Source organism: Brienomyrus brachyistius, chromosome 1 (genome assembly GCF_023856365.1).
Source record: "Brienomyrus brachyistius isolate T26 chromosome 1, BBRACH_0.4, whole genome shotgun sequence".
In the NCBI taxonomy this organism is placed as follows: Eukaryota; Metazoa; Chordata; class Actinopteri; order Osteoglossiformes; family Mormyridae; genus Brienomyrus; species Brienomyrus brachyistius.
The window spans coordinates 10,801,712-10,817,688 of NC_064533.1; the positions used below are offsets into that span (position 1 = coordinate 10,801,712).

The 15,977-nt window shown below is 40.1% G+C and overlaps 1 protein-coding gene across 3 annotated transcripts; it reads left to right on the top strand.

Moving 5' to 3' along the window:
• Positions 1-7,022: 7,022 nt before the first annotated feature.
• Positions 7,023-15,428, top strand: LOC125751474 (sterile alpha motif domain-containing protein 3-like). Of its 3 annotated transcripts, none has more exons than XM_049030335.1 (6): positions 7,023-7,649; positions 8,544-8,675; positions 11,770-12,764; positions 13,042-13,197; positions 14,490-14,579; positions 14,691-15,428. In XM_049030335.1, the coding sequence occupies exons 3-6, from the start codon at positions 11,802-11,804 to the stop codon at positions 15,003-15,005; spliced, it is 1,524 nt and encodes a 507-aa protein (XP_048886292.1). In that variant the 5' UTR covers positions 7,023-7,649; positions 8,544-8,675; positions 11,770-11,801; the 3' UTR covers positions 15,006-15,428. The 3 variants fall into 3 exon arrangements, with proteins under 3 accessions (XP_048886292.1, XP_048886302.1, XP_048886308.1); XM_049030345.1 differs by lacking the exon at positions 7,023-7,649 and adding an exon at positions 8,143-8,168; XM_049030351.1 differs by lacking the exons at positions 7,023-7,649; positions 8,544-8,675 and adding an exon at positions 10,252-11,244.
• The last annotated feature ends 549 nt before the right edge of the window (positions 15,429-15,977 follow it).

Genomic DNA, 15,977 nt, shown 5'->3' on the forward strand with positions numbered 1-15,977 from the left:
TTCTTGCCGGCCAATTTTACCACCGCTGAATAGCGGAACGACACATTTCCAGGACATTGCGCATCGTTTGCGGGTGTCGGGGAGCTGCTGTCAATTTGCGGGAGACTCCCGGAACTGCCGGGAGAGGTGGGATGTCTGTATTATTATTATTTTTCACTGTGTGCTAATTTCCGATAGCACTTTCCTGTGTTATGCAAATATCCAACGCTTGTACAATTAGCATTCGCCTGCGTAAATTTGCATTACGAATCCATGCTGTTCAACTGTTCCATAGTACTTTTTAAGTAGGAGGTTGGAAATGTCCAAGTTGTCGGGAATGCGTCGCAATGTGCAATACATCTCTTCAGATAATCCATGCGCGATTCATTTTGACCAGTCAAATGGCGGTGGCGCACCTAGTCACCATAAAATGCTAAGATCTGACAAAAAGGCATCTTTGGTTACGATGTGATGATGTCATTCATGTCCCATCCAAACGTGACAGATAATGACATCACTGTTCTCACACCTGCTTATGGCAAGGATTTGCTTAATCTTTTTTTTCTGATTTGCACATCCATTTATCCTTCTGCTGGGCGACTGCGTTCGATGTGTTTTCCTGCTTTCTGTAGTGTGCTTCTAGCCTGCTTGTTAGCGCTAAAACTGAACCAGTGGCATTCGAAATATTTATTCACTCTGCACACATCATTAGTCTATAAATAATATTATTACATGTGTTATTTTTATCAGCCCGCGACCCAGTAGGATAAGCGGTTTGGAAAATGGATGGATGGATGGATGTTATTTTTATGGAAGATTTTTTTTTGTCATGGACATTTCAAATAAAGGTTCAATATAAATATTAGAACATAAGGAGCGGTCCTTTTATGTCTTGTATAGGGCGTGTGAATAAAAGAAGGAAATGGTTTTTCTGCGTCTTTTCATAAAGCTGATTACCCATGCCTGGACTTGTGCAAGAGTGGGACTCCCTATTATCTGCGGGCGCGGTCTGTTACCCACAGCCCTGCATAGAAAAGTCTTTTATTGGAGGGATGTAATCCGCACTGGGTCGGTCGGTGGGGGGTCCATGAGCCGTGATCGTGTGTTTTTCATGGATTCACTAGTTTCTGGGGCAGCAGACCTCCCCGAGGGCGTTGTGAAAGATATATCGGCGTTTTACGTAGGCGGAAATGTCTGCCCCGGTTAAAAGTATCGACGATGAGAAAATATTAAATAATTAATCATTCATACTGATCTGCTATGGAAAGTTATATACTGAGCTCTGAGAACGTTGTACAAAAAAAGTTATTTAGAATTTTTATAGGTGTGGAATGTATTTACTTTTTTAATGATTGCATTGACGGTTGCACGGGAAATACGATGGACATGTAACGACATTCAAATAAATTAATTTTCATCTATATTAGGCGTCTGCTGGGAAGCAACGAGAGATCCCAATGATTGTGTGCCAGAGCAAGGTTCACTACAGCGGGCTCTTAGACTACACCCTGACCTTCGCGAAGCGAAGAGTCATTATCGGTAGGTGAATCATGGCAAGCTAAAGCTCTCTGTTTCCGGAAGAGACCCGATACCGACAGTGAGAGCTGTGGTGCCATTTACACAAGTGCAGCCTCCGAGGTTCACAGCATCACGCGCAATCACTGGGTCAAGCATGGCCAAGTGTTCAAGCTTAATACTATCATAACGGCAGCTTGCTAGATATGTAAGTGTGTGTAAAATAGCTGTGAAAAAAATAGTTGAATTAAGGGGCTCATTTTAATTTACATAAGTAAACGAATTCTACGAATAAAAAAGTTATAATTTCCTGTGCTTAACTGTTACAGGTATTTAGTTGTACAACCTACCCATCCGTCTTCAAACCACTTCTCCTGGTAAGTATAATGGTAGCACTGGAAAATATTAAAATAATTGATGGAGCAGCGGCTCACAAGTTGTGCGCTGGGGATTTGAATGCCAGCCGCGCTCTTTGTCTGCGTGTGGAGTTTCCCAGAGTCACGTGGGTTCATCCAGACCCACTGGTCTCCACCTCCAATCCAAAGATATGCTGTTAGGTTACCTGGCGCTTCTTGAATTGCCCCATAACGTGTGATTGTGTGTAGGAATGTTTGTGTGCCTGTACCCTACAATCGACTGGAATCCCATCTAAGCTCTACCCAACCTACATGCAGTTTGGGATACGGGCGCCAGGCATCCCCATGTAGTAGAAGCAAAAAACGAATGGATGAAAATTAAGACCACGCGATGGGCACATTATTAAGAAACCTTATGAGGTCATAGCTGACCAAAGGTCGGTGCCTAGCATGGGCAATCTAGCTACTCACAATGACGCTGCTTTGTTCCGCAATAGGAAAGCAGATATAAAAACGTGTCATTTACTAATGAAATTACGTTTACGTTTTTCAGGTTAGGAATTTGTATATGCCAGCCTAATGTTTAAGAATGGAGAAGCCTTTATAGAATGGAGTTAAGAATGAGCTCCCTTTACGTTCAGGTGGCCATAATGATATGTATATATCTATAATTGTTCTTTTTATATGTTGATAATTTATGGCATTGCATACCGCTATAACTACAAAGACACATACCTGTTTAAACAATGAGCGATATTTTTCTCGTGAACTTTCTTTACATTTATACGCAGAAATGTAATTATGTGTTTTTTTGTGCGAGTATATAGCCTATCTACGTCAACCTATGTTTGCTGGTCGTTACTTCAGTGCTGAAGTTAATTTGCAGTAATTATCTCAGCGTTGGCATGGTTCACCTGTATTAATGTTCCTTCTCTGTCGTCAGTATGAGTTTGAGCTTTTTTATTTTCTGAGTTTCAGTTCCAATGAAAGAGTAAATCTCGTGATAGAGATTTACTGGCAAACGGCATCGCGTCAGAAGCCAATTACTTTACTTGACACTTTCCTTATTCGCTTATTAATCAATTAACGTCTCTCCTCTGAACCTTCAGGAGCTTCCACAACTTTAAGTAGGATTATTATGATTTTTAATTTTATGAAAATCAAATGCAGTATTCAGCGGCGTAGACTTTGATACAGGGGAGCAATAATTCATATACAAAGTTCTATTTTCGCAGCAATAAATGAATCCAGATTAAATACAGGAGGGTACACGTCCCTCGCGTCCTCGCCAGTTCTTGTGCCCCTGGCAATACAATGCAATAACTACTAGGTTTTGATACCGTGTGGTATTATTTGAAGAAAAAAAATTCAGATTACTTATCACTTATTTTAATGTCATTTTAAAATAAGTTATGGTACGTTACAGTGTTTTCATTTTTATACTATAATATATCACAATATATAGGCCTATATTTGTCTATGTGCATTTATGTATAGCTTTATTCCACATCATTTTCATGATGCAAACCCTCTTCCTCCCAATAAAGGTTTATTGTGAAGCTCAATATCCGGTAAAAGGGAATGATTCACTATATTTACTGTAATTACCACTATGTCACTAAAGACCTTATAAAATAATGGCCGTGAATCACTACATCCCCGGTCAGCTGACATCATACTTTTGAACTCAGAAGCTAAAACCGGACCGCTGGTCATCTACAGCCCCTCGTTTAAATGCACCGGCAGTTGTGTATAGGCTGAGGATATATTAAGAATGTGAATTTAGGAGTAGCGTTTTCCCGCTTGTTACTTATCATCTGAGTTTACTTAAAGACCCTGCATGATCATTTAAAAACAAATTTACTCTCATGTAAAAGTTATGAACATAAGATATAGCAAAAGTAAAATCGGGCACAAACTGTTTGGGTTGATTTAGGATTCTCTCGGATATTTTTATGAAACCTGCGAGAAGCATTTCTTATCTTACGCAGTATGTAGATGAATATACGTTTAATTCGCTCCGTGTCGATAGGTTACATGAAATCTAATAGAGGTCTCTGGGTGACAGATGTAATGCACCGCACCCCCTGACTCATCTCCCTCCTCTTTCGGACCTTCCGCAGCACCGGCGGCCGCAGCTCCAGAGTAGGTCACGTGGGAGGACCCTTTAAGTTTCCATAGAGAGCCGCACGCCGTCACATGATGGACGCGCTGTAATGCGACTAGCAGGAGCAGAAATGCTGAGCGCAAAACGCCGAGAAACTACGCAGTTGCTGCCGACATCCTTTTCCGTACGTGCCGGAGCTGGGAAAAAGCGAAAACCAACGAGACGCCTGGCCGGTTTCCTCCTCAATCCAGCAAGATCCAGTTCCCAGAGCGAGGTTGCACCTGCTTTTGAGTCTTTAGTAACACTGCGAAAGTGCGTCTTCATCTCCGCTGAACTGGGAAGCGGAATCTAGTCGCTGCCCGTCGGCGTAAGTGAAGTTATTTATAGTGTCCCAGCTGTACGAGTCGCAGCTGGAGAGTGCGTGCTTTTTATTATGTGATCGGCTCTCTTGTAATTGTTATGTCAAGTTGTCGTTGTTGAGACGTGTTTCTCTCTTGATGAAATGTCTCTGTCGAGCGGTTAGTAAATTTTATAATGATCTATCCCAATAAAGAGAGGAACCCGGTCTTTGGTGCCATAACTAAGGGACTGTGTGATTGGGAATAACAATTGCGCCATGTTTTAGTTGCGGAGAGGTTTTATATAATTTGCTAGATGCCCCTAACACCAGAGCTTTGCCAATGTCCGCATTCCAGCCGATGTTGCGCACATAAAATTTCTAAGCTCAAGTAGGCGGACGTCTGCTTGGAATAAAAACATCCTGCACGTACACGCTGAACTTCTTCTCTTTTATTTTATAAAGTCTGACTTTAAAGCGGTATATAAACGGTCAGCCGCCGGAGCAAGACGCGCCCCGACGCGCGGCCGCTGTAGTGATGGTGTTAAACGTCAGCAGTTAAGTAGCTCTCCAGTGCCTGTAATTACTGTTCACCTTCAATACTGAGAGTACATTTATTTACTCTGCTGTTTGCTTCTTGGTTAAAGTTTTTCGGCGACGATGTTTCCGAACCGCAGTAGTGAGACGCGCTTTCGGAACTTGCGCTGTTATTTCAGGACCGTCATCATTTCACCCAGGGGGGCTTAGCGATGGTTACTTCCATGATAAATGCTATAGAATATCTATTGATATTCTGTATTTAGACACGGGAAAACCACCAGTCTTTCTAGACTGGCGTTCTGTTTTATTGCTAGTGTGTTAAAAATAAGGTAACGAAGCTGTAATATAAATCCGAGTTTTATTACGTCCACAGTATACGAGTATTTGTTTTGTCGCCAGTAGTTACGATTACCTCGATGAAGTTTCATTACTGCCGCAAGCCGGGTTGATTCTGCATCTGGAGTTACAGGTATTTCGCAATTCCATGGAGAATGACTTTATATAAGAAGCATCGCTTTATAAAGATCATACCTTTTGGTTTTAAGAGAAAAAAACGTTTCCAATCATCCCATTGAATGTTGATTTTGAGCACCGAAAACTCTCTCTGAGTTTATGTCGTGAAATATCTAATAAGCTGCATAGCTGGAGGTGTTTACATTGGCTTATTAGCTGCGTTCCCTGTCCGGCCCCTGGGTTTAGTGTAGGCGATACGAAAATGTGGCTGTACACGACGCCACCTGCTTGTCATGGTGGGAACCCAGAGTCCGCATATCGTAAAGCAGCAAAAGATGAGAGTTTGGTCAAGAATGATTTCTATTCGGTGGAGGAGGGGGGGAAAGAGGTTTATTAGAACCAGATTGAGCCTGTCCGTTTCAGCCGCAGTACTCGTTTTGGGAAAGTGCCTGTCGTGGTCCTGTCCGGTTGGTGCACAATAGAGTTAAGGGGCTTTATTAGGGAGTAGAAGTTACCAAGGTCTCGAACTTCCGTAGTACCTGTAACTAAGGTAATGAATGTGCTGTCCCAACGCCGTTCTCTGCTTTACAACTATGTGCATTTAACAAACTTTACACAATTTAGGATAATTAATGAACATTGCTGTTATTATTATTTGGCTGTATAAACCTGAATTAGGCGATATTTGTAATAATGTGCGTTCTAGCAGATGTAATTGAAGTAAATGTTCTCTGTGTGTTTTGTGCAGTCTTATTTTGTGTACGTGGGATTATTATGATAATGGTAGAAAAAGAGCTGCTGTCAATTTGCTTACTGTCTTCATTTTATGGAAGGGTTGATTAAGATTTCCGTATTTTCAGACTTATTTTGGATCTCCTTTAAAAGCGCTAACAAGGACTCGTGCATTTGCGTGAGGTCCGCGGCTAGATAGAATTGCTGTGGGAGGGGTGGTGGTGAGTTTTCTTCACATCCATCTTTTGACAGTGCTGGCAGGTGCTGTTAAACCCAATCTGTCAGTTAATCCATAAAACGTCTGATCTGGTTATGTAGCTGAACCAGAGCAGCCTTCGTTTGGTTAATGAGAGATGCAGAAAAGGCAGAGACAAAATGAGTCGTGCGCACTTTGCTATCGCTGTTGTGTGACATGTCGCCCATATCGGTTTTATGTAGGCTGTCTACCGAAGCATGCTTTTAGGCCTGCAGGTAGCACTGCTTACCGATTGGCTGAGCCTCCCCATGTGGTCTGTGCTGGCAGCTTGCTAGTGGTACAAACACACCACAGCTGAAACGGAGAGAAAATGATTACTGTGCCATTACTGTAGCCTGAATCGTGTCTTTGCAGTCAGCTGGAGTTGTTAGGAAACAGAATGAATGAGCACAGCTAAGATCCCCCCTTGCTGTTGCTGTTCTTCGTTTCCCTGCTGTGATTGGTGTAACAGTGCTCCCTGCGATGGGGCTCCTGCTACACTGTAAAAAGTGATCTGGGGTTTTAGTCAGACGGGCTAATGTAATCATGCTGAGTGAACTCATTGCTCATTGTGACTAAGTAAGATCAGTTACAACAACTTCAACTAATAAAAATACTCATGAACTCAAAATATTTCGTTCAATTAACTGCAAAAAATGCGTCAGCATCCGCATTTTACATAACACGCATGCGCATTAATTTGGCGCCAGGGTCACATGACACATAAAGTTACAGCCCACATTTGAAACCAGACGAAGAAATTGCCCGCCATTTCGTCAGAACTGGAACCACATAGCTGTTAACAAGCAAGTACCTGTACAGTTTATCGGGAAACATTGTTAATTCATAAACTATTCTGTCTTACACGGCCAGTCACCACAACCTTTTATGCATATTTGCTATTTAGTTCGTTGTGGTTATTGGACATACATCATACAGCATCTTAGGTAGCTCCGGCTAGCCGTTGGTTCGATTTTTTGTGATGATGTGGTGATTTGGCTAACTTTTTACATGCCGCGTTTTATTTTTAGTATAAGGTTAGTAGGGGTTTGTGGATAAGCGTACATCATAGGAAACTGATCTCGCGTCAAGCGAAAATCCGTTTCAGTCACTGCATGGAGTATTTTAACGTAAACTGCGTTCAATCTTGTGAACGTTTGTGTAGCAGAGAAGTTGTTAAATCTTCAATACTTAATTTTTTAAAATATAAGGAAGAGATTATTTAGCAATCTTATGTTGTTGAAGATCCTGTTCAATGTACATATGTTGTGCTTTTTTTGTTCGCATTATGGGAAGCTCTTGTGTATTTTGTCTTTTGGCGCCGTCCTTACTTAAAACGGCAGAATTGCGGTTTCGCGTTATTTTCATAAGTATGTTTTTACCCTCTGAGGAGAGGTAGGTGGCTTGTTCTACGTTCCTGAAATATTTATTAGGTATATATACTGAAATGAGTTTAATCATATGTGATTCAAGCGGTTGTGCCTTCCTCTGTAGTGCCTTCTTGAAGATTTTAGTTCTTGTCGGCTCGTTTGTATGTGGCTAGCATGACAGAATGTGTGTTAATACTTTGATATTTAATTTATTTAGATTGTGCTTTATTTCGATCATATACGCTCCAGTATTTAATCAGTGTCATGCAGAGGATGAGACAAAAAATAGTGTTACTGGGAACGCAGATGTGTCATCATTCAGCACAAAGTACGGTAGCCTGAGAAGACCGGCTACATGTGGGCCGTTCGTTCCAGATGCGAAACCGCGCTCCTATGGTCTTAAAATCTGATGGGCGCCAAAATCGTTGTAACAATTGGTTCTGTCTCGCCGGCGCTTTGTGAAAAATTAGCAACAAGTATATGACAGCGCATATCCTGCCGAAGTGTAACTCCAGTATACGTACAAGGCCAGTCTCCGCGAATAGTAAGTCGCAAAAAGCCAATTGGTCTCCGATAAATGTTTTACACACTTATTCACTCCTAGTAACCTTATACTAAAAACACAACGCAGCATGTTAGCCAAATCACCACGTTGTCATAATAAACGCAACCCACAACTTGCCAGAGCTACCTAAGATGCTAATGTATTAGAAACCAAATATCAAATATACTTGAAAAGTTGTGGTGACTGGCCGTGTAAGACAGAGAATAATTTATTAATTATATTAGTTTATTAAATTTGTTCGCAGAGCCTAGAGGAGTGGAAGGAGATTCCAGTATCGGATTCTCCTCCACCTAAATGAAACGATGTCAAGGTGAAGGAGACTAAAAGTTTTTGGTTTTCTTGTTTTATTTACAGGATCACTTCAATGAAAGTTGTGTGGTGCGGGACACTTGCTCATCAATGAGGTGGTCCTGCAAGAGTTGCAATTACTCTTCGCCCAACCAACGCACATTAATTGTCCATTACAAACTGAAGCACTGTCATCAGGCAAGAAACTGTCCTCTTCCCTGTGTCTACGCAGATTGTGTGTGCTCCTTCCGGACTGTATCATCACTGAAAAAACATTTAACTAGAGACCATAGTCAAGACCGTTCTAAGCAGATAACCTCAAAGTTAAATTGTGAACTGTGCAGTTTCTCAGAGACTTGTAATGATGCACAGTTTTTTGCACATCTAAAAATTCACATATGCAATAAGGAAACTGTGAAATGTCCTTTTAGAGATTGCAGTTTTCAGTCTAGTGTATACAGTACTTTTCGTGCACATAAGAGCAAGAAACATCACCTCTGTACTGTTGAAAATTTCCGTACAAACTTGTATCAAACGTGGACTCCAGACACATCGAATTCTGAAAATACAGACATTGAGACACATTCTGAACATTTACACTTAACAGATGTTTACATAGAAGATCAGAACCTTCCTGAGTTGCTTCAATATAAAATTGCAACTCTTTTACTGCGTATGCAAACAGCATTGCATGTATCTAAGGCATCAACTCAAGAAATTATAAACGAGCTTTGTAGGATTAGTTCAGTTGTGGATGAATGCACACCAAAACTAATAGAAAGTGTACTCATTAAGCACAATTGTGCAGTTAACAGTGCAATCACCACTGCTATAACAGAGATAATTAAAAAAGCAAACCCCTTAAGTCTGCTGTCAAAAGATGGACCTTTTGGCTCTGAATATAAAAGAGCAACATTTTACAAAAATAACTTTAAAGTGATTGAGCCAATTGAATATGTTTTACATGGATCATCTGGGCAAAAATGTGTTTATATTCCAATTTTGAAAGTTTTAACAGAGCTATTAAACCGTAATGATGTGTTAGATAAAATCTTGGAGACAAAATGCAGGGATACTGTTGGATGCTTGTATCAGTATAAAACATACAGGGATGGTCTATACTGCAAAGAGAATATTTTGCTCTCATCAGAAGATCTTAGCATTGCGCTAGGACTGTATATAGACGACTTTGAAGTTTGTAACCCATTAGGTACGTCCAAAAAAAAACATAAAGTATGTGCAGTGTATTGGGTCATTTCAAACTTGCCAATACAATATAGGTCATCTGTACAGTCCATCTATCTTGCATGCCTGTGTCATAGCAATGATATGAAGAAATATGGGTACACTGTCATTCTTGAACCACTGCTAAAAGACCTTGAAGTACTTGAACAGCAAGGATTGTATGTTCAGAGATTGGGAGCCAGTATTAGAGGAACTGTGCTGTATGTTTCCGCAGACAACTTGGGGGCCCATTCTCTTGCTGGATTTCATGAAAGTTTTCGTGTTGACAAATTTTGCCGGTTTTGTTTAGCTAGTCGTGAACAGATTGACATTCACGAGGTTAAAGCCGGAGTGTTTCCACTCCGGACAGTTGAAACTCACAAACATGACCTTCTTGAATTAAAGAAACATCAGTTAGATTCCTTGAATGGAGTAAAGAGAGACTGTGTTCTGAATAGGCTTTCTCATTTCCACACAATCCAGGGCTTCCCCCCAGACTTCATGCACGACCTTTTTGAAGGAATAGTTCCAAGAGAGTTAAGTCTATGTATTAAGTCTCTGATATCCAAAAAGTACTTTACAGTTGACTTTCTGAATTACATCATTGAATCTTTCCCTTTTAAGTATACAGATAAAACCAACAGACCACAAAAAATTTCACAGTCGTGGGCATTGAAAAAATCTCTTGGTGGGAATTGTCATGAGAATTGGACACTTTTACGATTTCTGCCATTGATGATTGGTCATGTTATACCAGAGGATGACAAAACTTGGCAAATTTTATTAGATTTGAAAGAAATTGTTGAAATTCTGGCTAGTGGACATTTTTCAGAAGAGACATTGTCATACTTGGAATGTAAAATCTCTGATCACAGGTGCCTATTAAAAGAGGTGTTTCCTGAATTCCACCTCCTGCCCAAGCACCACTATCTGGAACATTATCCGGAACTGATACGAAGATTTGGACCACTAATTGATTTCTGGACTATTAGGTTTGAGGCAAAGCATAACTTTTTTAAAAGAGTAGTCCACGATTGTCGCAACTTCAAAAACATCTTGCTTACTTTAGCAACAAAACACCAACTTTCTTTAGCTTACCATCTGGACTTGCCAAGTCTTTTTAGGCCTGATCTGGAAGTTGGACACATTGCGGTTGTGTCACCTGATATACTAGAGCATTCTATGAAGAAGGCTGTAGAGCTGAAATATGGAAACATAACTCTTGTATCTCTTGCAACCCATGTCTGCCTGTATGGCACCAAGTATTCAGAGGGTATGTTTTTGTCCGTGGGGCACACCAGCGGCTTGCCTGACTTTGGAAAGCTAGTTAAAATTGTAGTTGTGTCTAGCAAAATGTCTTTCATGATTGAGCCCTATCAAGCATGGTACATGGAGCACCTGCGGAGTTATGAACTGGTGAAACAGCAGTCTTATGAACTGAAGATTGTGGAATCACATGAACTTAACGCATATCAGCCCCTGTTTCCATACACAAGAGCAGGCAAACTGCTAGTGACGCCAAAAGCTTTCTTGCTTCACTAAGGTATAGTTGAACTGTTGTGAGTGGTATTGCTTAGCTGTTTGTTGTTTAGTCATTTTTTGCATATACGTGTTGAAATAGTGCTTGCTTTTGCTGTATTATACTGTTTTGCCATTTCCTGTCTCTGTATGGCTTGTTTGTCTTGAGAAATACTGTTTTTCTGTGTAATATTTGGTCTCTAAATTTCATCACTTTATTAGGCTACAAATATGTTGTCAAAGGGCTCTAGTTGAGGTACCCGGCTCGTTAATATTGACACATTTACAGGGATGTTCATTAATTTACGCTATCATTATAAATAACACTTATTTTGATGTATACAATATATACCCATCATGAAGAACAGAACAACACCTGATAGAGATGATTTTCATGTTCTTAAACATAAAAACAGTATTACTGTAGAATAGCCTGAAGCAAAGGAAAAAACATTGGAAAACAGAGTTTAAAAAACCTGGGATGCAACACCTAAATGCCTACTGGCTTTATTGTTCAATTTGCGTTTTCTCTTTTTTTCTCTGTCCTTAGAAAAGATCTCAAAGTTTCTCACTCAAAGGAAGATGCTGTTACGAGTTATAATTTCACCGCAGGACATTAGGAAGCTCAGGTTGGACACAGCCCCAAATTCAGTGGATGGCCTGAAACTGGTGTTGAAAGACAAATTGCAGCTAAGCCAGCCGTTTGACCTTCAGTATGAAGATGAAGATTTTCAAGACTTTTGTAACCTTACTTGTGTTGATGATCTACCAAAGGAGAAGGCTACGTTGAAAGTCAATTTCTGTGTTGCTGTCTCCTCAGACTCCAGTTTGGACAGTTTTGTTGCACCATCTCCATCAGCATCATCTTCATTAAGCAGCCATTCAGAGTCCTTTGCTGGTCGATTACAGCCATGGCCAACTACATTTTCCATTCCCACTTTCTCGTATGATGTTGAGCTGAGGCTGAGGCAAGGCAATGATGCTTTCAGAAAAGATGGAACACTTCTGTCCATTTCAAGGGACATGAAGTCAGAGATTCTGGAGAAAATTGCTGAGGCAATATATTCCTTCAAGGCCTACCCTAGAAATGAAGAATTTGAGTGTGTAGCCATTGCTCTTGTTGAAAAACACCCTTGCCTAAAAGAACCTGGCTCCACATCTGGATGGTATGGGTGGAAGCTAAGTTTAAAGTTTAAAATGGGCAATTATAGACAAAAATTGAGAGATGCAGGCTGTCGAGAGCTAATGGTAAATTCTGAGAAAAGAGGTTCTGAGGACATGCGAGGGAAGAGAAACAAAGTAAAGAAACCCAGACGTTCTGAAACAAACTTCCTTCCAGATCTCCCCCAAGGAAGAGACCTGCGACACCTTGAAGAAGAGCGAGAAAAGATGGCCCAAGAGATGAGAAAAGCCACTCCAAACCTGGTATTTATTGATCAGGCAATGAATGCCACATATGCACTGAGAAGACAAGAGATTGTTGAAGAGGAGCCCCCTATTTCTGAAATGATGGTCAGATGGCCTGCGCTTTTTACTGAAAGACAGGTACTGTTATGTTTTTGATGTCTGTATGTTTTGAGTTTACAATACAAAATATTTCCTCAAAGATGATGGAGTAATAATGTGCTTAGATGTCATATAATGCATATTCAATTAAAATGTTTAAATGGCTTCCAATTGGTTTAATAGGCAAGGGCAATATTGAGTATTGTTTCTGGACAGCTTGCTGGAATGTGAATATTACTGTCACTTTTATATTTAAGTACATAGTGAAAGGCCAGTGTACTGTCACAAGTTTTTAAAATGTCCCTTCTTATTTTAGATCATCAAAGAATTCACCAGGCTGATGTCTATGGACCTCACTTTGTTCTATGAGCGTTTGGACAGTCACCTGCTCAGACTTCTTCAGTTGTTCAGGTCAAAGCGCTTTGAGGGGAATAAAGAAATGACATCCTTACTGGAGAGCCTTGACAAGGATGTGAGTATATTTCTGCTGGGTCTTTGTGGTCATACAGGTGCTTCTTGGATACCTCGGGTATGCTATGCTTGTTCCATGTTGTGAAAAGTTCTCTGCATGAGTGGAATATAGTCTCAGTCAAACATTTCAAATACAAATAAATAGTACTGGTAAATGAACATTCCGCTTTTCTAGTCTTATCAACCAAAGGTGCTGTACACTGTGTCACTTTCACCTCATATACATGCACAATTTTTTTACTACTCAAAGCTCAAACTTCAAGGGTTTGAACAAAATTAAAATGCTTTTATTTTACATGGTGGTCTGTAGCATAATGGTTAGGGAACTGGCCGTGTGATCAGAAGGTCGCAGGTTTGAGTCCCAGACTGGTAAAGGTACCACAAGGTACCATTTCCAAGCCCTGGATCCTAGCTGCTACCTATGTTAGCTGCCCGCTGCTCCTTCAGATGTGTCAAATGCGGAGGTCACATTTTGTTGTGGTGCACTGTGTGCTGTGTTGTGCTATGTTCACAATGGCAATCACTCAGTTTTTCACTTTTCTTTCATTATGTATGTAAGGTGAACACCCTGCAACTGGCAGGTCTTCATCACTCATTGTTAGCAATAATTTACACACCTATATTATGTAACAAGTTGGGTGGGAGAATGGATCTTTTATGACTAGGGAGAAGGAGTGGGGATGGAAAGAAGTGAAGGAGAGAGAAAATGAGGGGTAAACTTTTACTTCACCCTACTGTTGATTTATCACTTTCTTTTTACTTTTAGGTAGAGATGCACGATATTTATCGGACAGATAATTTATCGGCCGATATTTTTATTGCCCCGAAAAAATACATTAAATCTGATAAAGTTGGCTAATAGAATTGGTGAAACTGCTTGCTGGCAGATAGCGCCTTTTAAAAGGGGGCATTGCACTCATGATGTCTGACTGGAAACAAGCGCCAGCACACCACCAACACACCTTCATCGGTCTACAAAAACAAGCACCTGCATAAAACCGCACCAGTGACATCCTTTACCATGTAAATGCTCACTCCCACATGGAACTCCAGAACGTGCTACAGTTCAGTCAAATCCTCCCTTTTACAACTCATATTTTAGCTGATTGATAGCAACATCCAGCATTCTGCTTGCAACACTGCCACTTGCTTGATATGTTCAGTGTTAATTACGGACACGTGTTCATCACCTTATTGTGATGCAGCTGAGTGTCGTGCGCAAAATTTTTCTTATTGTGTATCCCCAGTTTTAGATTTCAAACTAAAATAAATATTACTCATGTGTTTTGGCAGGTATCAAACCAAAAGAAGAGGGCAACAGCTTTGCATGGCCTACCGTGGTACATGAAGGAAAATCCATCTGCATTCATGAAGATGTGTGAGGTAAGAAGTGTCATGTCATCCAAAAAGCTAATTCACATGGAGCAGGGATACACTTGTGCATTATTTGGCAAAACTTTCCTAAAGAACAAACCCTTGTATTTTTTCCTAAAGCCCACGGATCCTGAGGAGGACGTCATCAGGGGAATGCTGATTGGAATACTCTTAGTTGCTGAGGATGTGAAGGAGCCCCTTCCAGCTTCCTACAATGATATTGCCATTGTGGTTGAAGAAATTATTGTCATTCGCCACTTGCGAGATGTACCCAGTGCTTTTGTCAATCTGATGGGACTGCTGTACATTCTGAACATTGACTATCCAAAAGACTTGAAGTACACTTTTGAGGTAATTCAACGACTGTTCATGGGAATAGGGCTGGACGCATGCACTGCCAGAGTCCACTCTCTGAAGAATAAATTGTTCATTTAATTAGATAATGCAAGCATCTTCATTGGTTATGTTTTGATTTTCTGTGTCTTGATGTTCTTGCTGATCTTTGAAGCAAATGTGTCTATATACTTATTTACTTATACACTTTATGTATTTCAGCCCTATTCCCGTGAACAGAGGCATTTTTGTAATATTTAAAGTATCTCTTTAATATATCAGCAAGGCACTATATTATTATTTTTATTATTTTTTGGCAGCTGTACAATTGACATTTGATATTTTTTGTTGTGGCTGCTCTGTTCAGAGGAAATGTGTCTCTGAGACACTATTTTATTTGGCTTTAAAGGAGCCTTGAACGGACTTTACATTTGAGCAGTGCCTGTACATTTGATGTTAAGATAGTTGACCATGTGTCTTAGTTGACATTTGTCTGCAGTTGAGAATAAATATTCCAGATTGAAATATGTCTTGGGCTATTTTCTATGCTAATATTTGTTGGACTACTTCTTTTGTAGATTAGTAGTAGCTTTGTAGGTATTATTTGCATATCCTGGTAGGTTTTGTAATGCTCTATCAACCTCTGTAAACTTAACGAAACTAAATTTGAGGACTAAGTTGAAAAAAATAAGTATTTTATGTTGAACAAGCATGATTCACATTTGTAAAAACAATTTAATGAATTAAGTTCACCCAGCATTGGTTTGTTATTTTAGCTAATCTTTTTTAATCCAAATTATTTGACACAAAATGTTCAGTCAACATGCTTCATGTTGTATCAACTAATTATTTTAATTGTAGTTAATTTATCACTTTACATAAATATGACTTAACTCTGTCAAAGCAACAAGATGACTTGACTAAGTCAAGTTAAGTCAATGAATAATTTTTTACAGTGTATCCCTTTCGGCTGTAATTGGTGCAGACCAGGTGTATGGCCCAGCCCTCTTCTCCATAGTCGTCAGTGATTGGTGCATGATGCTGAGATTGGCAGCTCTCAAAAGTGTTTGGAAA

Coding starts and splice junctions, on each gene's coding strand:
- LOC125751474 (XM_049030335.1), top strand. CDS start 11,802: ATGCTGTTACGAGTTATAATTTCACCGCAGGACATTAGGAAGCTCAGG. Junction 13,198..14,489: donor TGGAGAGCCTTGACAAGGAT/GTGAGTATATTT, acceptor GTGTTTTGGCAG/GTATCAAACCAAAAGAAGAG. Junction 14,580..14,690: donor CATTCATGAAGATGTGTGAG/GTAAGAAGTGTC, acceptor TTTTTCCTAAAG/CCCACGGATCCTGAGGAGGA.